Below are 26,038 nucleotides of genomic sequence, written 5' to 3'. Positions count from 1 at the left end.
TCTTCCCTGGGTGTGGAGCCTACGGCTCTCTCTCTCTCCTTCTCCCTCTGCCCCTACCCCCTTCTCTCTCTCCCTCTCTTAAAAAAAATGCAGTAAGGTATTATTTAAAGATTTTCTTTATTAGTTATTTTAAAGTAAGAGAGTGGGGGAGGAGGAGGGTAGGGAGGGGAGTGGAGGGAAAGGCAGAGTGGCAGGGAGGGAGAGGGACAAGGAGGCTCTACACTGAGCATGGAACTGGCACAGGGCTCGATCCCCTGATGGAGATCATAGCCTGAGCCTAAATCAAGAGTCCGGCACTCAAGAGACTGAGCAACCCAGGTACCCCACAGTAAAGTATTACTAACTACAGTCATCTGTGTATTACATTCCTATGACTTATTTATTTTAAAACTGGTAATTGTACTTTTTGACCCATTTCACCCATTTTGCCTACCCATGCCATAGGCAACCAACTATCTGCTCTCTATTCATGAACTTGTTTTTTTTTTTTTTGTTTTTTGTTTTTTAAAATATTTTATTTATTTGAGAGAGACAGAGATAGTGAGAAGGAGCAAGAGTGGGAAGGAGGGGGGAAGCAGACTTCCCACTGAGCAGGGAGCCTAGTGTGGGGCTAGACCCCAGGACCCCAGGACTATGACCTGAGCTGAAGGCAGACGTTTAACCAGACTGAGTCACCCAGGTGCCCTGAACTTGGTTTTGTTTTTAAATTTTACGTATAAGTGAGAGAATGAAGTATTTATCTCCTTTTATCTAACCTATTTCACTTTGTATAATGCCCTCAAGTTCCATCCATGTAAATAGTAAATAGCAAGATTTCATTCTTTTTATGGCTAAGTAATATTCCATTGAGTATGTGCATGTATATGTATATATATATACACACACACACACTAGATGCATTTTCTTTATCCATTCATCCTTTGATGGACACTTTAGGTTGCTTCCATGTCCTGACTATTGTAAATCATGCTACAATGTATACGAAAGTACAGATACCTTTTTGAGTTTGTGTTTTCATTTTTTTTTTTTTGGATAAATAATCAGAAGTATAATTGCTGGATCTTATTGTAGCTCTACTTTCAGTTTTTTGAAGAACCTCCATACTGTTTTCCATAGTGGCTGCACCAATTACATTCTCACCAAGTACTTGAGAGATCTCTTTTCTCCACATCCTTGCCAACACTGTTACTTCTTGTCTTTTTTTTTTTTTTAGCCATTCTGACAGGTGCGAGGTGATATCTCATTGTGGTTTTGATTTACATCTCCGTGATGATAGGTGATATTGATCATCTCTTCATGTACCCATTGTCCATCTGTTTGTCTTTGGAAAAATATATTCCTCAATATACTTATTATTTTTTAAATTTTTTTAAAGATTTTTTTTTTTTTATTTGGCAGAGAAAGAGATCACAAGTAGGCAGAGAGGCAGGCAGAGAGAGAGAGGAGGAAGCAGGCTCCCTGCTGAGCAGAGAGCCCAGATGTGGGGCTTGATCCCAGGATCCTGAGATCATGACCTGAGCTGAAGGCAGAGGCTTAACCCACTGAGCCACCCAGATGCCCCTATTATTATTATTATTTCAATTTTGTTTTTACGTAATCTCTACATCCAACATGGTGTTCACGCTTACAAGCTTGAGATCAAGAGTCACATGGTCTACCAACAAGCCAGCCAGGCACCCCTCCGATACATTTTTTTGTTTGTCTTTTTTGTTGTTGTTTTGTTGTTAGTATTAGTTTCAGGGGTAGAATTTAGTGATTTATCACTTGTGTATAACACCCTGTGCTCAATAATAACAAGTGCTTTTTTTACTTAATCCCCATCACCCAGTTACCCCATACCCCACCCAGCTCCCCTCTAGCAACCCTCAGTTTATTCCCTAGTTAAGAGTCTCTTACAGTTTGCCTCCCTCTCTGTTTTTGTTTTTATTCTATTTTATTTTTCCTTTCCTTCCCCTATGTTCATCTCTTTTGTTCTTAAATTCCACATGAGTGAGATCATATGGTATTTGTCTGTCTCTAATTTATTTCACTTAGCACTATACTCTCTAGCTCCATTCATGTTGTTGCAGATGGCAAGATTTCATACTTTTTGATGGCTGAATGATATTCCATTGTATATAGATACCACATCTTCTTTATCCATTCATCAGTCAGTGGACATTTGGGCTCTTTCGGCTATTGTGGATAGTCCTGCTATAAACATTGGGATGCATGTGCCCCTTCAAGTCACTATTTTTATATCCTTTGGATAAATAGTAGTGCAGTTGCTGGGTCATAGGGTAGCTCTATTTTTAATGTTTTGAGGAACCTTCATACTGTTTTCCAGAGTGGCTGCACCAGTTTACATTCCCACCAACACTGTGAGAGGGTTCCCCTTTCTCCACATCCTCACCAACATCTATTGTTTCCTGAGTCGTTAATCCTCCAATGCATTTTTTAAAAAAATATTTTGTTTATTTATTTGACAGACAGAGATCACAGGTAGGGATAGAGGCAAGCAGAGAGAGAGGAGGGGAAGCAGGCTCCCCGCTAAGCAGAGAGCCCGATGCGGGGCTCGATCCCAGGACCCTGAGATCATGACCTGAGCCAAGGCAGAGGCTTTAACCCACTGAGCCACCCAGGCGCCCCTCTCCAATGCGTTTTTGAAAGAATTTCTTTTGCTTTGTTTTCCTTTTGTGTGGCATACAGCATTAATTCACAGGAGGCCCTCATCTTGGCCAATACAGATATGAACAACAAAATATCAAAATATGAGCTTTCAGTCTAGAAAAATGGAGAGAAAAGTATACTGGTTTAAGCAGAAAGAATGATGAATGTTGTGTTTATGAGAGATTTTTGCATGTTTTTGGAATTATGAAGCTATTCTTTGTTTACATCAAGTTAGTAAATACATTCACATGTGGCATTTTAAGCCTTTAAGAGTCAAAGTCTGGGGCACCTGGGTGGCTCAGTGGGTTAAAGCCTCTGCCTTCGGCTCAGGTCATGATCCCAGGGTCCTGGGACCGAGCCCCGCATCGGGCTCTCTGCTCCACGGGGAGCCTGCTTCCTCCTCTCTCTCTGCCTGCCTCTCTGCCTAGTTGTGATTTCTCTCTGTAAAATAAATAAAATAAAATAAAATTATATAAAAAAAAGAAAGAGTCAAAGTCTGGAAATGTCAGTGATTACAGGCTGCTCTCAGAGTAAAGTTAAATAATAGAGCTGGAGTGATTTTTTTTCTTTTTTTTTTTTTTGGATTGATTTCTAAAGAAATCTTAAAAATTCTCTGAGTGCTTACCTATTTTTAAAAAGGGTATAGAAGATTGGCATAATATTAAAAATAATTTTTTAGAAACAAGTTTTACTTCCATAAGAGCTTTGATCAAATACCTCATCGTGATGAATAAGGCTAGTTACGCTTATGGTTCTTGTGAGCTGCTTTTAAAAATTCATGTGCCAACCTCCGAGCACTCCAATCTCCTGCCTTCCCCTCCAAGACCTTCAAATCACTGGGAGGTTTTCTGCACCCTGTTTATCATCTACTACCCCATTTTATTAGTAGCCCTAATACTCTTCCCGCCTTCCCTAAATATATTCTGAATGATTAAAGTCAAAGATTCTGCTGTATCTGTCCTTTAAATCTCCCATAATACCTAATGTAATTGGTCCTGGAAAACATCTTCTCCCCGACTCTCAGACCACATCACCTGTAAGGCAGTACTGCAGCCCAGATCCCAAACAAGAAAGACAACCCAGTGTTGCCGTTCTAGGCGGGAACTGAATGTACAGCTTAGTAAACCTGGATGTTTTAAAGGTGTAAAATTGCTTTTCCACTTTCCATGCATAAATGTAAAACCGTCAGGGTGCCTGGGTGTTTCTGTCAGTTAAGCGGCTGCCTTCAGCTCAGGCTGCCTTCAGTTCAGGTCGCAATCCCGGAGTCCTGGGATCAAGCCCAGAGGTGGGCTCCCTGCTTCTCCCTCTCCCTCTGCCTTTCCCCTCTGATCCCCCTCCCCCGCTTGTGCTCACTCTCCAGTGCTCTCTCTCTCTCTTGCTCTCACTCTCACTCTGTCTCCCAAATAAATAAAATCTTTTAAAAAAAAAATGTAAAATTGTGGACTGCCTTCTTTTTCAACATTTGTGCTGTAAAGGCATCTATTGGACAATAAGGTACAACCTGATTAATACATCTACAAAACAGGCTATGATATATTCATATGGTATATATGTGCATGCATATATATATATATATATATACACACACACAGAGAGAGACATATATATTCAATTTTCAAAGTACTATACACCATTTAAGACTACAAAAGGTACTCGGGCTCCTAGGTGGCTCAGTCAGTTAAGCATCTGCCTTTGGCTCAGGTCATGATCCTGGGGTCATGAGATTGAGCCCCATGTCGAGTTCCCTACTCAATGGAGAGCCTGCTTCTTCCTCTCCCTCTACCCCTGCCCCCCACCACTCATGCTCTCTCTTCTTCTCAAATACATACATACATACATACATACATACAAAAGGTACAAAGAATGATGCAACAGATATCCCTGTACCCAACCACATCACTTAAGAAATGAAATTTTGCCAACCCAGCCAAACCCCCTTTCTGTGCACACTAATCACTTCCCCCATCATTCCCCTGAAGATGTTTGTTTTCCTTAATTAGCTGTTTACCACTGCCTTGCATTTTCTTTAAAACTGTAAGACATATGTAGGTATCCGTAAACAATATATACTTCTTAAAACTTTATGCCACAAGTAATTCACCTATTCTGTTAATAGACATTTAGGATGTCTCCAGTTTATAGTGATGACCAGCAATGTTATTGTGGATATTTTTGTGCTTTTCATCTAGTTTATATAAGACTGACTCTAGAGCTATACATGTTTTCTATTTTACTAGGTATTATTAAATTGCTCTGCAAATTGTTTCTCTAGTTTATGTTCTATGAGTGTGTGAGAATACCCATGACTCTATCCTCAACACTTGTTTTCATCATACTTTTTATTTTTTGCCAAACTCCAGAGTATAAAATAGTTTATCACTGTGGTTTTAATTTCACATCTTAATTACTAGTGAAGGTGGACATTTTTCCATGTTTATTAGCCACTTCTGAGATTTTTCCCTATGAATTTATAGTTGTGTACCAAAGAATGTGGTCTTCCCTCAAAAGAGGTCTGGCCTTTGCCCTTAGCTTCTTAGAGATAATCCCTAAACTCTTGGAATGTCATTCCTGATAGGAGTGGACTTGCCTGAGGTCATGCCAGACAGACTAATGATACTGTGATTGAAAAATAGTGGTTTACAAATATTACACTCATGTATTTGTCTTTTCTTGTGGATAATTAACTTATTAATACTCTATCCTTTCTCCCATTATCTGCAGCATATGTTAGGTGTATCTATATGTGTTTGTCCATTTCTGAGCTTTCTACTCTATTCCATTTCTCTCTATATATACATATGCCCTACCAATTTTACACCATTTTCATTGCTATGGCTTTATTCTGCATTTTGATTTCTCATAGAACGTGTCATCTCTTACCTCTTGTCCTTTAGGAATGTCTTAGCTTTTAGGTTTTTTTTTTTTTTTTAAGATTTTATTTATTTGATGGAGACAGAGAGATCACAAGCAGGCAGAGAGAAAGGGGGAGGAAGCAGTCCCCCTTCTGAGCAGAGAGCCTGATTTGGGGCTTGATCCCAGGACCCCGAAATCATGACCTGAGCTGAATACAGATGCTTAACTGACTGAGCCATCCAGGCATGCCAGTTTTATTATTTTTAATTGAAATTATTTTTTTTTAAGATTTTTAAAATTTTTTTATAATCATATATTATTAGCCCCAGGGGTACAGGTCTGTGAATCACCAGGTTTACAGGTTTACACACTTCACAGCACTCATTATAGCACATACCCTTCCCATGTCTATAACCCAACCACCCTCTCCACCACGCCGCCCCCGCCACCCCCGGCAACCCTCAGTTTGTTCTGTGAGATTAAGAGTCTCTTATGGTTTGTCTCCCTCCAGATCCCATTCTTGTTTCATTTATTCTTTTCTTACCCCCAGCCTTCCCACATTGCATCTCCACTTTCTCATATCAGGGAGATCACATGATAGTTGTCTTTCTTTGACTGACTTATTTCACTAAGCGTAATACCTCTAGTTCCATCCACGTTATCGCAAATGTCAAGATTTCATTTCTTTTAATGGCTGCATAGTAATCCATTGTGTATATATACCACATCTTCTTTATCCATTCATCTGTTGATGGACATCTAGGTTCTTTCCATAGTTTCGCTATTGTGGACATTGCTGCTATAAACCTGTGCCCCTTTGGATCACTATGTTTGTATCTTTAGGGTAAATACCCAGTAGTGCAATTGCTGGGTCATAGGGTAGCTCTATTTTCAACTTTTTGAGGAACCTCTATGTTGTTTTCCAGAGTGGTTGCAGCAGCTTCCCTTCCCACCAACAGTGTAGGAGGGTTCCCCTTTCTCCGCATCCTTGCCAGCATCTGTCATTCCCTGACTTGTTAATTTTAGCCATTCTGATTCGTGTGAGGTGGTATCTCATTGTGGTTTTGATTTGTATTTCCCTGATGCTGAGTGATGTGGAGCACTTTTTCATGTGTCTGTTGGACTTCTGGATGTCTTCTTTGCAGAAATGTCTGTTCATGTCCTCTTCCCATTTCTTGATTGGATTATTTGTTCTTTGGGTGTTGAGTTTGATAAGCTCTTTATAGATTTTGGATACTAGCCCTTTATCTGATATGTCGTTTGCAAATATCTTCTCCCATTCTGTCAGTTGTCTTTTGGTTTTGTTAACTGTTTCCTTTGCTGTGCAAAAGCTTTTGATCTTCATGAAGTCCCAATAGTTCATTTTTGCTCTTGCTTCCCTTGCCTTCAGTGATGTTCCTAGGAAGACATTGCTGTTGCTGAGGTTGAAAGGTTGCTGCCTGTGTTCTCCTCAAGGATTTTGATGGATTCCTTTCTCACATTGAGGTCCTTCATCCATTTTGAGTCTATTTTTGTGTGTGGTGCAAGGAAATGGTCCAGTTTCATTTTTCTGCATGTGGCTGTCCAATTTCCCAACACCATTTGTTGAAGAGGCTGTCCTTTTTCCATTGGACATTCTTTCCTACTTTGTCAAAGATTAGTTGACCATAGAGTTGAAGGTCTATTTTTGGGCTCTCTATTCTGTTCCATTGATCTATGTGTCTGTTTTTGTATGTACAGTACCATACTGTCTGGATAATGACAGCTTTGTAATAGAGCTTGAAGTCTGGAATTGTGATGCTACCAACTTTGGCTTTCTTTTTCAATATTCCTCTGGCTTTCGAGGTCTTTTCTGGTTCCATATAAATTTTAGGATTATTTGTTCCATTTCTTTGAAAAAAGTGGATGGGATTTTGATAGGGATTGCATTAAATGTGTAGATTGCTTTAGGTAGCATAGACATTTTCACAATATTTGTCCTTCCAATCCAGGAGCATGGAACATTTTTCCATTTCTTTGTGTCTTCCTCAATTTCTTTCATGAGTACATTATAGTTTTCTGAGTATAGATTTTTTTGCCTCTTTGGTTAGGTTTATTCCTAGGTATCTTATGGTTTTGGGTGCAATTGTAAATGGGACTGACTCCTTAGTTTCTCTTTCTTCTGTCTTGTTGTTGGTGTAAAGAAATGCAACTGATTTCTGTGCATTGATTTTATATCCTGACACTTTACTGAATTCCTGTACAAGTTCTAGCAGATTTGGAGTGGAGTCTTTGGGTTTTCCACATAGAGTATCATAGCGTCTGCAAAGAGTGATAGTTTGATTTCTTCTTTGCTGATTTAGATGCCTTTAATTTCTTTTTGTTGTCTGATTGCTGAGGCTAGGACTTCTAGTACTATGTTGAATAGCAGTGGTGATAATGGACATCCCTGCCATGTTCCTGACCTTAGCGACAAAGCTAAAGTTTTTCTCCATTGAGAATGATATTTGCGGCGGGTTTTTTATAGATGGCTTTGAAGCTATTGAGGTATGTGCCCTCTATCCCTACACTTTGAAGAGTTTTGATCAGGAATGGATGCTGTACTTTGTCAAATGCTTTTTCAGCATCTATTGAGAGTATCATATGGTTCTTGTTCTTTATTAATGTACTGCATGACATTGATTGAGTTGCAGATGTTGAACCAACCTTGCAGCCCTGGAATAAATCCCACTTGGTTGTGGTAAATAATCCTTTTAACATACTGTTGGATCCTATTGGCTAATATTTTGGTGAGAATTTTCGCATCTTTGTTCAAGGATATTGGTCTGTAATTCTCTTTTTTGATGGGATCCTTGTCTGGTTTGGGGATCAAGGTGATGCTAGCCTCATAAAATGAGTTTGGAAGTTTTCCTTCCTTTTGTATTTTTTGGAACAGTTTCAGGAGAATAGGAATTAATTCTTCTTTAAATGTTTGGTAGAATTCCCCTGGGAAGCCTTCTGGCCCTGGGCTTTTGTTTGTTTGGAGATTTTTGATAACTGTTTCGATCTCCTTACTGGTTATGGGTCTGTTCAGGTTTTCTATTTCTTCCTGGTTCAGTTGTGGTAGTTTATATTAATTGAAATTATTTTTAATTTACTTTAAATAAAATTACCTTTAACCTTCTCTAACATTGCATTTTGTAGTTAATTGACTTGGAATTGTAGACCTCTTCATTTGATTTTTCTCTGTAGTCCACATTTTATTTAAAGATTTTATATATTTGACTCCATGGAGAGACACAGCGAGAGAGGGGACACAAGGAGGGGGAGCAGGAGAGGGACAAGCAGGCTTCCGGCTGAGCAGGGAGCCCCATGCAGGACTGGTTCCCAGAACCCAAGGATTATGACCTGAGCTGAAGGCAGATGCTTAATGACTGAGCCACCCAGGTGCCCCATAGTCCACATTACAAATGGAGAATATTCTGTGTCTTCAGGTACTGAGGTACTTGTTAAGCTCAGGAAAAATTTTGTTAAATGGAGGATACTTTGGGGGTGCCTGGGTGGCTCAGTTGGTTAAGTGTCTGACTCTTGGTTTTGGCTCAGGTCTCAATCTCAGGGTTGTGAGATTAAGCCCTGCATGGGGCTCCACACTGGGCATGGAGCTTACTTTAAAAAAGTTATTACTCAACATCAACTGCTCATAGATTTTTTTTTCCTTTGGTTATTGTGTATACATGTTTAAAAATCAATAAATTTTGTCAAAACTACAGTAAGATATCACTTCACACCCATTAGAATGGCCATTATTTTAAAAAAGGTAATAATAATAAGGGTACCTGGCTGGCTCAGTAGAGCATACAACTCTTTGATCTCCAGGTTGTGAGTTTGAGCCCCATGTTGGATGTAGAGATTACTTCAAATAAACAAATAAACATCTAAAAAAAATAGAAACAAGTTGGTGAGAATATAGAGAAATTGGAACCCTTGTGCACGGCTGGCAGGACATAAAATGATGCAGCTGCTCTGGGAAACAAACAGTCTGGTGGTTCCTTAAACATGGAATGCTGGTATTATCTAGCAGTTCCACTTCTGGGTATATACACAAAAGAACTGAAAGCAGGGAATCAAACAGATATATGTACACCAAGGTTGACAGTAACATTATTCACAGTAGCCCAAAGGTAGAAATAATCTAAATGTCCATTGAGGGATGAATGGATAAATAAAATATATATACGTACAATGGAATATAATTTAGCCTTAAAAAGGAATGAAATTCTGGTACATAATACAACACAGATGAACCTTGAAGACTTCATGCTAAGTGAAATCACACAGATACAAACAGGTAAATATTATATAACTCCACTTATATGAGGTTCCTAGAGTCATCAAGTTTATAGAGGCAGAAAGTTAGAACAGTGATTGCCATGAGAGGTATTATTTAATGGGTACAGAGTGTCAGTAAGTCATAATGACAAAATTCTGGAGATGGATAGTGGTGATGGTTGCACAATACTATGAATATACTTAATGCCACTGAACTGTACACTTAAAAATGGTTAAAACAGTAAATTTTTGTAGTGTGTATTTTACCACAATAAAAAAATGTTTTTAAAAATGTGTTAAATTTTCATGATTATAATATCTATTTTGACTGACAGCTTGGACACAATTATAAATTATATGTATACACAACAAATTCCAAGAATACTCTGCTCTATATGTTTCTTATTTTAGTATGGACATTATTTTTATACAACAGGTAATCATTCAAGTTTATATAATACAGATATAAAACTGGCATCTTGTAGCTATTTTCAAAGTTTTCTGCTAACAGAACCAGCATATGAATAGCTGCCACTCCACTGTTTATATGGGTACAGGAAAACTTGGAACTGAAAATGAGCAAAATTCATTTAAAAGAACTCTGTTCTAAATGAAAACTAGGGGTGCCTGTCTGGCTCAGTCAGTAGAGCATGTGACTCTTGATCTCAGGGTCATGAGTTCAAGCCCCATGTTGGGCATGGAGGCTACTTAAATAAACTAAAACTGATTTTTCACAGAACGATATGTAAATGTACCTTCTGCAACTGCACATCTTTAATTATTTTCTGGAACACTTTTTAAAAAATAACTAATATCTTCAGAGTAGATGATACTGCTTCTTTAGAAAGTTTGTCCCTCAGTTTCACATGGTCCATGTTATCACTCTGGCCCCAGTGGTAGATGGTAATATAAATAAGCATTTTATGCAGATTACTAGCTTATCATCAATCTTCTTGAAAAACAAAAATATTTACTTTTTAAATTAAACATGCACTTTCATTTTATTAAAATTTTTGTTGGCTCTGATTCATTGTAGAAGTCTTATAACACTTCCTTACTGGGCTCCTTGGTCTATGGATGGATCTGACTATGGTGCAGCTGTAGCTCTTAGAAGCTCTAGGAAGTCTCAGGTTGCAGGCATAGGTCACAGGCCATACTTTAGGTGGTGGTCTTAGTTTTAACCCGCTACTGTACAAGGCCTTTCAGTTGGCCAAGGAACATTTCTGGGATGAGGACAAACCACAGAGCAGCCCACAGCTTCAGGGCATGGTCATCAGCATTGTTTCTACTTCTGCTTTTGGCCCTGGTCATTTCCTCACATTTTTATTAAAATTTCAGCTTAAAAAAAGAGAAAAGTTTCTTCTCTGTGAAATGGGCATGATGACCATGTCAGTTCTATAGAGCCAATGAATGTTAAGCACTTGGAATACTACCTGGCAAATAATCAGCACCATAGAAGTCATAGATAGCATTCTTCTAATAGTATTTCTATGTATTTATTGTAGGAAGGTTTTTCAAAATTTTGAGTCTAGTACATTATTTGGTACAGCGCATGTTTTTATATTTCATAGTACCTAGGAGAAATAATTTTTATTTATTTATTTATTTTTATTTGTTTATTTACAGCATAACAGTGTTCATTGTTTTGGCATCCCACCCAGTGCTCCATGCAGTACGTGCCCTCCCTATTACCCACCACCAGGTTCCTCAACCTCCCACCCCACCCTACCCCCCCCCCCCCCGCCGCCCCTTCATAACCCTCTGGTTGTTTTTCAGAGACCATAGTCTCTCATGGTTCATCTCCCCTTCCAGTTTCCCTCAACTCCCTCTCCTCTCCATCTCCCCATGTCCTCCATGTTATTTGTTATGCTCCACAAATAAGTGAGACCATATGATACTTGACTCTCTCTGCTTGACTTATTTCGCTCAGCATAATCTCTTCCAGTCCCATCCATGTTGCTACAAAAGTTGGGTATTCGTCCTTTCTGATGGAGGCATAATACTCCATTGTGTATATGGACCACATCTTCCTTATCCATTCATCCGTTGAAGGGCATCTTGGTTCTTTCCACAGTTTGGCGACCGTAGCCATTGCTGCAATAAACATTGGGGTACAGATGGCCCTTCTTTTCACTACATCTGTATCTTTGGGGTAAATACCCAGCAGTGCAATTGCAGGGTCATAGGGAAGCTCTAGTCTTAATTTCTTGAGGAATCTCCACACTGTTCTCCAAAGTGGCTGCACTAACTTGCATTCCCACCAACAGTGTAAGAGGGTTCCCCTTTCTCCACATCCTCTCCAACACACGTTGTTTCCTGTCTTGCTAATTTTGGCCATTCTAATTGGTGTTAGGTGGTATCTCAATGTTGTTTTAATTTGAATCTCCCTGATGGCTAGTGATGATGAACATTTTTTCATGTGTCTGATAGCCATTTGTATGTCTTCGTTGGAGAAGTGTCTGTTCATATCTTCTGCCCATTTTTTGATATGATTATGTATTTTGTGTGTGTTGAGTTTGAGAAGTTCTTTATAGATCCTGGATATCAACCTTTTGTCTGTACTGTCATTTGCAAATATCTTCTCCCATTTCGTGGGCTGCCTTTTTGTTTTGTTGACTGTTTCCTTTGCTGTGCAGAAGCTTTTGATCTTGATGAAGTCCCAAAAGTTCATTTTTGCTTTTGTTTCCTTGGCCTTTGGAGACATATCTTGAAAGAAGTTGCTGTGGCTGATATCGAAGAGGTTACTGCCTATGTTCTCCTCTAGGATTCTGATAGATTCCTGTCTCACGTTGAGGTCTTTTATCCATTTCGAGTTTATCTTTGTGTACGGTGTAAGAGAATGGTCGAGTTTCATTCTTCTACATATCGCTGTCCAGTTTTCCCAGCACCATTTATTGAAGAGACTGTCTTTTTTCCATTGAATATTTTTTCCTGTTTTGTCGAAGATTATTTGACCATAGAGTTGAGGGCCCATATCTGGGCTCTCCACTCTGTTCCACTGGTCTATGTGTCTGTTTTTATGCCAGTACCACGCTGTCTTGGTGATCACAGCTTTGTAGTAAAGCTTGAAATCGGGTAACGTGATGCCGCCAGTTTTGTTTTTGTTTTTCAACATTTCCTTAGCAATTCGGGGTCTCTTCTGACTCCATACAAATTTTAGGATTATTTGCTCCAGCTCTTTGAAAAATATCGGTGGAATTTTGATCGGAATGGCATTAAAAGTATAGATTGCTCTAGGAGGTATAGGCATTTTAACAATGTTTATTCTTCCAATCCAAGAGCATGGAACAGTCTTCCATCTTTTTGTGTCTTCTTCAATTTCTTTCATGAGTGTTCTGTAGTTCCTCGAGTACAGGTCCTTTACTTCTTTGGTTAGGTTTATGCCCAGGTATCTTATGGTTCTTGGTGCTATAGTAAATGGAATCGATTCTCTAATTTCCCTTTCTGTATTTTCATTGTTAGTGTATAAGAAAGCCACTGATTTCTGTACATTGACTTTGTATCCTGCCACGTTACTGAATTGCTGTATGAGTTCTAGTAGTTTGGGGGTGGAATCTTTGGGGTTTTCCATATAAAGAATCATGTCATCTGCGAAGAGAGAGTGACTTCTTCCTTGCCAATTTGGATACCTTTTATTTCTCTTTGTTGTCTGATTGCCGTTGCTAGAACTTCTAATACTATGTTGAACAAGAATGGTGAGAGTGGGCATCCTTGTCGTGTTCCTGATCTCAACGGGAAGGCTGCAAGCTTTTTCCCATTGAGGATGATATTTGCTGTGGGTCTTTCATAGATAGATTTTATGAAGTTCAGGAATGTTCCCTCTATCCCTATACTTGGAAGCGTTTTCATCAGGAACGGATGCTGGATTTTGTCAAATGCTTTTTCTGCATCAATTGAGAGGACCGTGTGGTTCTTCTCTCTTCTCTTATTGATGTGTTCTATCACACTGATTGATTTGCGAATGTTGAACCAACCTTGCAACCCAGGGATGAATCCCACCTGGTCATGGTGGATAATCTTTTTAATGTGCTGCTGGATCCTGTTTGCTAGGATCTTGTTGAGAATCTTTGCATCCATATTCATCAGTGATATTGGTCTGAAATTCTCCTTTTTGGTAGGGTCTTTGCCTGGTTTGGGGATCAGGGTAATGCTGGCTTCATAAAAAGAGTCTGGAAGTTTTCCTTCTGCTTCAATTTTTTGGAACAGCTTCAGGAGAATTGGTGTTGTTTCTTCTTTGAAAGTTTGGTAGAATTCCCCAGGGAATCCGTCAGGTCCTGGACTCTTGTTTTTTGATCACTGCTTCAATCTCATTACTAGATATCGGTCTATTCAGGTTGTCAATTTCTTCCTGGTTCAATTTTGGGAGTTTGTAGCTTTCCAGGAATGCATCCATTTCATCTAGGTTGCTTAGCTTATTGGCATATAACTGTTGGTAATAATTTCTGATGATTGTTTCTATTTCCTTGGTGTTAGTTGTGATCTCTCCCTTTTCATTCATAATTTTATTAATTTGGGCTTTCTAGGAGAAATAATTTTTGTATCAGGGCGCCTGGGTAGCTCAGTCAATCAGGCATCCAACTCTAGATTTCTGCTCAGGTCACGATCTCTGGGTTGTGGGACTAAGTCCCTCTGCTCCTCTCCCCCGCCAAAAATAAATAATAAAAAATAAATAATATCTTAACCAAAAAGAAAAAAGATTTCTTGCATTAAATATGTTTGTTTGGGTTGGTGATTTACCACTGCACTGTGTTTGTATAACTGTATCTCCCTGAAGCCACATAAAGAACATTTATGGATCTTAGGAAAATGTGCTATACATTTATAAATACATAAAGTTTTGTGTAAGCTATGATTCAGCAGTTTTAAGCCTAAAATCAGCAAATGGATCTGGGTTACCAGTCCTTCTTTACTATAAAAACAGCACAAAATTGCTTAATTTTAAATATCATGAGAAATTTCATTTTTATTGATTAAAAACATGACTTTTCACAAACATACATTAAAATATTTGGATACTTGAAATATATTTGTGTGTGACCTCATATGCTTGATATAAAAGCTTCTAAGTTCAAAGCAGTACATACTTGCTAATAATTACCAAGATTTTGATCTTACTGTACTTTTCAAAAGAATTTCTTCCCAACTAAACCTATGAAAGATGACAACAATACACTAAATAAAAGCAATCTGGCAGCCAAACCAGTGTACTTTTTTTTTTTTTAAAAGATTTTATTTATTTATTTGACAGAGAGAGAGATCACAAGTAGGCAGAGAGGCAGGCAGAGAGCGAGGAGGAAGCAGGCTCCCTGCGGAGCAGAGAGCCCGATGCGGGGCTCGATCCCAGGACCCTGAGATCATGACCTGAGCCGAAGGCAGCGGCTTAATCCACTGAGCCACCCAGGTGCCCCAAACCAGTGTACATTTAAGCTATAAAGTTTTTTTTAGTTTAAACAAGTCTTAGAATTCTTTCAAAAAGCATACTGAAGCATATCTTAAATATGTAAGAAATGTTTTTCTCCTTTTACTCCTCCCCGCAAAAATCCTAGTGAAATGGGTAATGGGTGTGCAAGGTGCTCTGAGGCTATGCAGAAAGCTTGGTCTGCTATATTTCCTTTGAGTAAAGCAATAAGGATAGAAACATGTGGACAGCGGCCCATATAAATGCAACTTTGTGGAAACTGTTATGTAGGAATATATTCTTCATATAATTTTTAAAGAACTTTTCCTGGCCAAAAAAATGAATCATGCTCATTATAGAATAGTTCAAAGATAAAAGTATGGAAAAGAAAATAAAGACACCTGTAATCCTACCACATAGAGGTACCTCCTGGCAATATTCTGGTGTGTTTCTCTTTTTTCCTAAGCATACAAAAATATAAACCTATAAAAATGATTATATTCATAGACTGTACCCCTGGGGCTAATAATACATTATATGTTAATTTAAAAAAAAAGGTACAAATGATTATATTATTTATAGAATTTGATACCATGCTTTTTTCACTGGATAAAATGGTGGTGAGTTGCTTACCTTTCCATTTATATGTTCTTCAAAAGAATTTATTATTTTAACGGCCAACAGAAACTTTCATTTAATGGATATACCATAATGTAAAATAAAGAATAGTATTTCCAATTTTATAGCTTTTAAGGTTTTATATAAACAAACTTTAATTTTACATAAAATTTAAAAAGCTACAGAATTTTAAATATATATCACATTTTTGACAACTGATGCCTCCCAGCACAAAGTAACTGGTACACGGTCTCTTCGTGTTTTCATAACTCCTCAAAGGCTGGGAAAAGCCAAAAAGCTAGACACTGCACAAGGATACCGTACTCTGAACATTTCAGGTCATATTCCAAGGGTCCACAGTTTATACCATCACACATGGATAACCGAAGATCTGCTCGTAAAGTCCACGTGTGGAACTCCTACAAGCTGTAAAACAGAGTTGATGGGTTTGTGATCCAACCTATTTTTATCACGGTGTATAAAATGGATGTTGTTACCTAGAAGAGAATAAAAGGCAATGGTTGGCATACAGTATTATTCATTAGATTTATTGCTTATTAGAACCAGGAATCTTTTCAACTTTTAATTAGTCTAAAGGGAACAATTAATTGCCCAGAGTTCATAATATTCTCTATATAATGCCCTAATAATTTTTAATTAAGATAATAAAGCATGACAAGAATTATGGTTAAATAAAAGTGATACTTAATGTTTTATGAGATCCAAGGGGAAAGATTCTTAAATTATAACCTCTGTTAGGTTTTATTAGATGTAATTAAATAAAATGTCAGGCAGAATATGAAACTAGCATAAATATCAAAGCTGGAAAATCACATCTGTTTCTTAAATGTAATAATGGAATAAATCACTTGCTTCAAAAAAAAAAATTCACTGCCAAACACTGATTTAATAGCCTCTCTGCATTATAACCATAGACCAAAAGAGGCTGAAAAATCAGAGCATTGAGACAGTCAGTTACAATACACTTAGACATTCACAATTCTTTTATCTGCTCAAATTGAAAGGTCATAATTTATAGGTCTAGGGTCTTTTTTACTTTGATTCAAGACCAGAATTTTAACTTAAAACATAAGATTAAATATTATAAGAGGCATGTTTTTGGGTGCTGGGTGGCTCAGTTAGTTAAGCATCTGCCTTTGGCTCAGGTCATGATCCCAGGGTCCTGGGGGATTGAGTACCACATCTGGCTCCCTGCTCTGCAGGGAGCCTGCTTCTCCCTCTGCCTGCTGCTCACCCTGCTTGTGCTCTCTTTCTCTGTCAAATAAATAAATAAAATCTTAATTTAAAAAAAAGAGGCATGTTTTCTGCATTGTACTTACATGCTGTCTACAGTAATCACTGTAGATTTAATATCATAAATTGGCTTATTATCAAATAAGGTGAAATGAAACACAGGTTTAACCATGAAAGGTTTCTGTAAATAAGTACACCCAGCTCTCTCCTTAGAGAAGCTACATTTTCTCCAGCAGGTAGTATAAAATATTCTCCTTATTGAGTATGTTCTCAACTTGGCACATAAATGATGCTCTCTATGTGCTTGTCACTCTTACACACCTGAACATGTAGTCAAATGATGCTGAGACATGGAGATTAGGGACTCAAAACCAGTCTGAAGATGGAAACAAGCCATCCAAAAATATGGCTCAAGGTCATTCAGGGCTAATCTAGAGGACTCATTCTCATAAAACAGGGCTTGTCTTTTTTTTTTCTAGTTTAACTGATGTAAATTCACAAGAGAGGGAAAGAGAGATTAAATTACAGGTTTTAGCTAGCTAGAGTGCTCCAGCTGCAGAAAGCCAAAAAGCCACAATGCTTGATCAAAGCCTCCTTCTAAAGACTTTTAGACATGTGGAGTTCATTAAAGTAAATGTTAATTTTATAACTCTTAGAAGCTATGCTCGCTTATGTGGACAATTTTAAAGAGGCAGACGAACCAAGAAAATCAATTTACAACTTAGAGATTTACACTGTTATATGTGAGTGCCTGTCCCTGACTGCAACACTTGACCATGGTAGAGATCCAACACTCAACCATTTAGCAGTGTGGAGCCAAAGAAATTTCAGGTGGTCCAAACTGATCAATAAAGCTATTAAAATTACGTTGCTTATAGTAATTGTTACTGAATGAGTTGTCCCTGCAGCTGACTTGCTTTCTGACACTGAGTAAGTCTTCTAGCCTTGTTAGATATAAGTAACTGGACTGATTCTTCTGTTGAGGGGGAAAAAAAGGAAATAAAAGGGGTGATGGTTTGTTCTATGTAGAAATGTTCACTTCTGTGAACTTTTTTTTTTTTTTAAGATTTTATTTATTTATTTGACAGAGAGAGGGAGATCACAAATAGGCAGAGAGGCAAGCAGAGAGAGAGACAGAGAGAGAGAGAGAGGAGGAAACAGGCTCCCTGCAGAGCAGAGAGCCCGACTCGGGACTCGATCCCAGGACCCTGAGATCATGACCCGAGCTGAAGGCAGAGGCTTAACTCACTGAGCCATCCAGGCACTCTTCTGTGAACTTTTTTAAAAAAAGATTTATTTTAGAGAGAGAGCATGTGAGTGGTTGGGGCGGGGGGCGGGGGGGAAGGGAAAGAAAGAAAGATCTCAAGCAAACTCCCTGCTGAGTGTAGCCCACACAGGGCTCAGTCCCAGGACCCTGAGATCATGACCCGCACTGAAATCAAGTATCTGGCGTACAAGCAGCTGACCCACACAGGCGCTCCTCTTCCATGAACTTTTTTTTTTTTTAAGATTTTATTTATTTATTTGACAGATAGAGATCACAAGTAGGGAGAGAGGCAGACAGAGAGAGAGAGAGGAGGAAGCAGGCTCCCTGCCAAGCAAAGAGCCCGATGCGGGGCTCGATCCCAGGACCCTGGGATCATGACCTGAGCGAAAGGCAGAGGCTTTAACCCACTGAGCCACCCAGGCGCCCCTCTTCCATGAACTTTTTAAAGAGTTTTATTGACACATACACTTCACCCAACCACCACTGACTTTCCCAATCCCAAATACCTGAAATCACTCAGGCAGAGTAATGGGCACATTATATCCAGTAAACAGGCACCAAAATACACAGAAGCCTTAGCAAACAAAGGTAACCCCTACAAGCACAGAATCGTGACTGTTACAATGCCAAATTGCCATTTTCACATGGAATCTGTTTCATGAAGAAACTGTGTGGCCTCCTAACTTCTAAAAGACACAAAAAGTGTGTCACTGGACCCGGACTTTGATGTTTACCTGGACCTAAAATGAGGGTTCCACCTTGCTGAGCAGGGTCTCCTTGAAAATCAAAAAGAGGGCCAGTCACTGCCCTCCACAGACTCCGAATGCTTCCTGAGAGTATATTCGATTTTATGTGGGGGCTGTTTCCTGAAATAGTGAGATATGTCTTCAGATATTATCATTTTATATTCAATTAGATATCAGAAGATAATGTATAAAACATTCTATAAAACATTCTTTTTTTTTTTTTTTTAAGTAGACACAGAACATACACTGGTTTTGGGTGTATCATGTGGTAATGCCCCAGCTCTGTACTTGGGCTAGGCTCACTACAAGCATAGCTGCCACCTGTCACCATACAATGCTCTTACAATAACACGGACCACATTCCCTATACTGTACCTGTCATCTCTATGACCTAATCATTCCATAACTGGAAGCCTGTACCTCCCACTACCCTTAACCCATTTTGGCCCATTCCCCTTAAAATAGTTTCTTTCTTATGTTATCTTGGGTTAACTTGTCTTCTTTTCTCCCTTCAAAAAGAGGTTTCTCAGCCTTTCACAACTGACATTTTGGACCATATAAGTCTTCACTGCAGGGTGGTGAGCAGCATCACTGTCCTGCATACCCACCAGATGCCACAGTAGCTTCACCAAGTTGTCACAAACCAAAAACGTCTCCAGATAACACCAAATGTACCCTACTGGAGAAACACATAAAGTGGTGATATACCCCAATCATCTGCCACAGAAAAATGTCCACTACAGACTTCTCAAACTGATAGTGCTTTCCCCCCACCTTTTTTTTTTTTTTTTAAGATCTTATTTATTTTTTCATGAGAGAAAGAGAGAGAGGCAGAGGCTGAGGGACAAGCAGTCCAATGTGGAGCAAGAACCCCAATGTGGGATCATGACCCTAGCTGAAGGCAGAGGCCCAAATGACTGAGCCACCCATGTGCCCCACCTTTTTTTTTTTTTTTTTTAAAGATTTTTAAGTCCTCTCCATAACCAACATGGGGCTCGAACTCACAACCCCAAGATCAAAAGTCACATGCTGTACTGACTGAGTTAGCCAGGTGCCCTTAATGCTTTCCCTTTTAATACATCATTTATCCTGTTTAATCTCTCACCTACTAATAAGTAACTATTAGTTTCAACTACTTCAAGAGCCACTGCAGCACAGACTAATATATGCTCATCAAAACCCATTTCCTCTTTCTGGGCCCACAGCTAACCTATATTTCCAGTCTTCCCGGCAATTTGTTATGGCCATGTGACTATGTTCTAACACATGAGTAAAACGATATGGGCCACTTCCAGGCCTCCTCCTTATGACCTCCATGTTCCTTCCACATTCTTGGAAACCCTGGGCTGAAAATGACAGAGCAACAAGATGAAAGGGGCCTAGGTCCTTCCCCCTGTGTCCCTGCCTGGACTGCTACTCAGAGGAAAGACATCTGAATAGATACACCCATCTTGAACAGAAAAAGAACTAACCTCTACCGTGCTGTGCCACTGAGACTTTGGGAGTTGTCTGTGACAACGGCTACTCCAGCTGCCTGTCCATCTTCCTTCACTGTCAGTTTTTCCACCTTCTTTCCCACAGTGACTAATACTTCACTTTTGCTCCCTCTGAGCAAAGGGACCCACTCTCTTTTCCCTTCTTATAACTTATCTTTCTCCTATCCCTGCCTTTTATATCTTGCTTTCAGCTTTTTGTTTTGATGGTTATGGGGCCTTTAACCTGCCTGAATCCGTAGTATTTCCAGATATCTATCATTTCCCTTCCTCTCTTCTATTTTTCTCATGTTTCTATCATGATGGACATTTATCTGACCAAGAAACAAATACAGGCCTGTTACCTTAGAGACATGAGTAAAAAACTAAATTTTACTGTTTTCTAAGATTCTGTGTCTAAAATAAATATTCAGAAACCCAAACTATCTCTTCATATCCAAAGAAGAGGTCATTTAATATTTCTAAAATTTTAGAAATTCAATTGGAGATTCCATGACCTAGAATTTAACCATCTTTGCTTCAAACACAATCTAATTTTGCCCATTTGAATTTAGTTCTTATGTCTATAACTCCTGTTTTTCAGTCTTCTACAAACACATTACTCCCTGGCATTTACGGGCTTTATTTTCTTATTCTTTGTTTTTATAAAATGTCTACTAATTTAAAATTATTATTATATTTTTTAGAGTCTTAATTTTCAAGTGGGACTATTCTGAGACTGATTCTAAAATTTCTGCTCTTTCAGAGAGGAACTTTTATTTTATTATTTTTTAAGATTTTTATTTATTTATTTATTTATTTATTTATCTGACAGAGATCACAAGTAGGCAGAGAGGCAGGCAGAGGGAGAGAGAGAAGCAGGCTCCCCGCTGAGCAGAGAGCCTGATGCGGGGCTCCATCCCAGGACCCTGAGATCATGACCTGAGCCAAAGACAGAGGATTTAACCCACTGAGCCACCCAGGTGCCCCAGAGAGAAACTTTTAAAAGATGATTTTATGAGAGAATAATATTTTCTGGTTGGAAATACAGCCCTTGAACACAGGTCACAGGAGTTTTAAAGATTTGATTATACCATCTCTAATAATTATAAGCATATATATTGTTTAGAATTCAACTGTTTTCTTTGTAATTCTGTATTTTTATTGCACCGATGATTTTATTGCACCGATGAACTGTGAAGTGTTACTAAGGTGAAACTCGCAGTTTAGATCTAAAGTGCTAAATGATAAACAACTTGCACATGCTGGGACTGTTACAACACAGAAACTGTCTACCATTAAGTAAGGTTCACAAAGTATACATTGCAAGTTCCTATACCAGGAAGAAAAAGAAAAGAGCACACTCAGTGTGTTTATGCTAGCTCATTAGTTTTAATAAAGTTTAGGCTGCTTTCCTTAAAAACCTCAGTAAAGGGGGGTGCCTGGGTGGCTCAGTGGGTTAAAGCTTCTGCCTTCGGCTCAGGTCATGATCCCAGAGTCCTGGGATCTGAGCCCTGCATCGGGCTCTCTGCTCAGCAGGGAGCCTGCTTCCTCCTCTCTCTCTCTGCCTGCCTCTCTGCCTACTTGAGATCTCTGTCTGTCAAATAAATAAATAAAATCTTAAAAAAAAAAAAAACTCAGTAAAGGGATCATATCAACTCTATGTCATAAATAGCTCCTGATCCATCCCCTCCTCTCCATCTCTGCTGACATTTCTTTCTAGCCTATTACTACAACCTACTACAACCGTATCACTAGCTCTGGTTTGGTGAATTCCAATTACTCATCCACACTGGACACAGGATTATCATTTCGCCACTTCAAATGCTTGTATGACATCCCCAGTCCTCCAGAACAAATCCAAATTCCTTGGCATGTCACCCCAGACTCTGCCTGAATTAGCCACAACTTGTTGAAAATACAAAGGCCACTTTCCTAACTTCCATACCTTGGGGTAAGCATGGCAATATCTTCTAAAACCTTGTTCATTACACACACATGTACTCTCAATCTTTATGAAAATGATTTTTATTTCCACAAAAATAGAATCATACCTAAAACACTGTTCAGCAACTTGCTTTTTTCATGCATTTAGTACTTCACAAATAGACTTCTATGTCATTACACCCAGGAAATAAATCTTTGAGAGCTTGGTGTATCCTGGCCCACTTACCAGAATTATAAAAAGCAGCCTGATTTATGAATTTACCATTTGTTTCCCTATGCATACATACATAAATGTGCAAATGCACCATCAGCGTTTTCTGATGAGACGTGTCCTGTCTTACCTGAGGAGGCAATTTCTTCACCTCTTTTCATTCCCAATTTTTTATAAATTTCTCTCTCAGGGTCAACATAGATTTCATGAGAATACCCAGTCAGTTTGCAGAAAGGCTAAAAAAAAAAAGGTATTTGGAATTTGTTTAAGTAAAAATGAGAGAAAAGTAATGATAACTACCTTTATTTTAGCAAATTTAAACTACACTTAGTGGTTCAAATGAAATAATTTTTATGTCTGAAACAGATTTGTTAGTTTCTCAATTTCTGATATATTTACCTCGATATGATGATAGGATGACTGTCCAATCACTATTAGAGTGACATCTGCTTCCTTCAGGAGAGGAAAGGGACAAGTACATATTACCAGAAATTATATATGTTTTATAAAACCTCCCAACTCTTTTTCTCCATTCTAATGCCACCTACAGGCTTATAGAAGAATGGAATAAACAGCAAAATTGTGTGAGTCAAAGCAAAGCAATGTATGCTAAAATGTTCAGTTAATTCAATCAATCTTTTGCTAAGAACTTCAAAATAACATACTCAGTAATTCTCAAAAAAATCCATGCTCCCTCCAAAGGCATACACTAAACAAGAATAAAAATTATTGAAGTAGGGCTAATCAGACAGTTTTATTTTTTCACGTCCCTATTCATAACACCTGATGAAAACAGATCTTAGTTTTACAAAGGTTGTCCAATTCCTTCACTGAAAAGCTCACCTGGGGACAAATGTATATGTGCCTGACAAAGAACATATGTATGTGGTTGTCATAGGAACGTGGGAGGCACATCCTAATAAATACAAATTTCAACCTTAAGCTATATTTGTATTTTCTTATAATGAACTATTTGGAGTGTTCTTACTTAAAAAATAAGGGAAATAAAATAATTGCTAGCGTTTGTGCTTCTGGTTATTATCAACATTTGCCAACAGGTTACTACAACGAAATTATTACAGTTAGTTTATTTATAAGCACTGTAGCGAATAAAGCAGGACAGAAATAGATCTCTAACATCTCTCTCTCTTTTTGAAAGTGTTGAAGAGATGTCTGGGCTTGCAAGGGGGTCTGTTCTGCAGAGGTGTTGTCCTCTGCACCTCACCCACCCCGCTTCTTAGAAATGACAGGTGACTTTGACAAGGTCGCCCTGAAGCAGGATACGGGGCTGCTCAGTCTCAGAAAACTTACTTGTAAAAAACTCTTGGGGATTTTGGCCAGATCTTCTACGTATTCCTTGCAAATGTAACACAGGAAATGCTGAAATCCCAAAACGGCAAAAAGGACAAGTTAGCAACTAATACCTCAGGATTCAGAAAAGACCAAGTACTTCGTTACGCGTGGCGCTAATTAGCGCTACCCACAGCGGGTAGAAAAAGGCGCAGAGGGCGCCAGAGAGGCGTTAATATTGGGCCGCACCCACTCCCCTAGGCCTCGTCGTTTGCTGGGAAAAGGGACTTGGCTTGGCGGGCTGGTTTTTCCATTCTAATAAAGGGAGCGAGTGGAGCGGTTCGCATTCCGGAAGTCTCTAGTGGACGGCAACGGGAAGGGCCAGAGCCCAGCGGGACCGCCCTCTCGGGCCTTGAACCTCTCGAAAGACCCGATGCCCCCCAGCCGAAGCTGTAGAAGCAACCTCCATCCCAGCCTGCTGGCCAAGTCCCTACTCCGGGCCGCCCCGTTGTCTGCGCTCACCCTCACGAAGACTACGACAGCCCGACGCTCCCGAAACAGCGCGCCGAAAGGCACCTGCCTCCCGGAGGCGTCCAGCACGGGCAGCTCGGCTACCGCTGCGGCCAGGGGCTGCCCGCGCTCGGGGCCACTCGGGACTGTGGCAGGGGCGGCGTGACCTCTGACCTGCCGCGTTACTGGGGCGATGGCGGGGTCGGCCTCTGCGCCCTGCATCTGCCCGCCCGGGTCCGCGCCCACCGTCCCCAAAGCGAACCGCGCAGTTCAGGCGAGCCGGGTCGCGGCGGAGCTGGGCTCAGAGTGGGGCAATCCGGGAGGAGCACTGGGCGCTGGGCGGGGCGGAGCGGAGGGCGGAGCGGGATGCAGGTGGGGGGGGCGCGCTACGTGGGGTCCCTAGGGACCCGGACGAGCTTCCTCGCGGCGGGGCGGGGCGCAACCCGGGAGGGGCGGAGCAGAATGCGGGGTGGGCGGGGCCTCCGTCCCGGAGGGCAGGGCGGAGCACAAGGGACGGTGCCTCGCTGGGTTTGATGCAGCTGGGGCGCGCGGTCCTGGGTGCTGGCAGTCGGGGCATGGCGGGACAGGACGGAACACGTCCACCTGCGCAGAGGTTGGTGTGCTCAGAACAACCAAATCAGTGAGCCAACAGATTTGTTGTATTTTCTTCTATTCCGTTTTTAACCCATCCCCTCCTTAGATCTGATGTTTTGTTTTGTTTTGTTTGAGGTAACGTTGATGTACATCTTACGTGTGGAATTAACTTTATTTATTTTTAAGACTTTTTTTGGTGGTGATGGGGGCTCTGGGTGGTACATTCCGCTAAGCACGTTGGACTCTTGGTTTTCCCTGTGGTCCTGATCTCTGGGTGGTGAGCTTGAGCCCCTCCTCAGCAATCCCTGAGCACAGTCTACTTAGGACTTTCGCTTCCTCCCCCTCTTCCTCTCCCACTGGCCAAGTGAGCGTTCTCTGTCTCTCAAATAAGTAAATAAAAGTTTAATTTTAAAAAGGCTTTTTGGGGGACAGACACCAAGGTGGCTTAGTCCTTAAGCGACTGTCTTTGGCTCAGATCATGATCTCAGGGTCCGGGATCGGCACCCTAGTAGCAGACTTTTTTTTTTTTTTAAGTACTCTCCACCCCCAGCACCATGCAGGGCTTGAACTCACCAACCCCAGACCTGAGCTGAAATCAGGAGTCAGAGGCTTAATTAAGCCACCCAGGCACTCCAAGTTAAATTTTATTTTGAAAATAAATCTTTAATTTTTTAATTTAAAAATTTTTAACATTTTATCATGGACATTTTTTTTATTTAAAATATTTGTCTCCTCAATTGGGAAATAATCAAAACATAAATCATTACATAATTTGATGTGCAATTATTAAACATAAAAAGCAAAATTATCTTTAACACTTATTTCTTAAGAATATGAGTGGGCTTTTCCTCCCAATTCTTATGTCTGTGAATAAATATTACTCATTTTGCCAATAGAATTCTGCTTAGTATGAACAATGCCACTGTAAGATTTAAAATACATGTCTCTTGACTTATGTTTATG

The 26,038-nt window shown here is 39.7% G+C and overlaps 1 protein-coding gene across 3 annotated transcripts; it reads right to left on the bottom strand.

The window, feature by feature from the left end:
• Positions 1-15,101: 15,101 nt before the first annotated feature.
• On the bottom strand, positions 15,102-25,587 carry PRXL2C (peroxiredoxin like 2C). 3 transcript variants are annotated; one of them, XM_046024005.1, is made up of 6 exons: positions 24,494-25,009; positions 23,993-24,061; positions 23,081-23,134; positions 22,812-22,917; positions 19,040-19,171; positions 15,102-16,281 (listed from the first exon to the last, which is right to left on the bottom strand). In XM_046024005.1, the coding sequence occupies exons 1-6, from the start codon at positions 24,701-24,703 to the stop codon at positions 16,154-16,156; spliced, it is 699 nt and encodes a 232-aa protein (XP_045879961.1). In that variant the 5' UTR covers positions 24,704-25,009; the 3' UTR covers positions 15,102-16,153. The 3 variants fall into 3 exon arrangements, with proteins under 3 accessions (XP_045879961.1, XP_045879963.1, XP_045879962.1); XM_046024007.1 differs by lacking the exon at positions 19,040-19,171 and having other exon boundaries at positions 24,494-25,587; XM_046024006.1 differs by lacking the exon at positions 23,081-23,134 and having other exon boundaries at positions 24,494-25,021.
• Between the last annotated feature and the right edge of the window lie 451 nt (positions 25,588-26,038).

This window comes from Meles meles, chromosome 11, assembly GCF_922984935.1.
Source record: "Meles meles chromosome 11, mMelMel3.1 paternal haplotype, whole genome shotgun sequence".
Classification (NCBI taxonomy): domain Eukaryota; kingdom Metazoa; phylum Chordata; class Mammalia; order Carnivora; family Mustelidae; genus Meles; species Meles meles.
The sequence above is the reverse complement of the archived record's forward strand: the minus strand, read 5'-3'. Positions and strand labels throughout refer to the sequence as shown.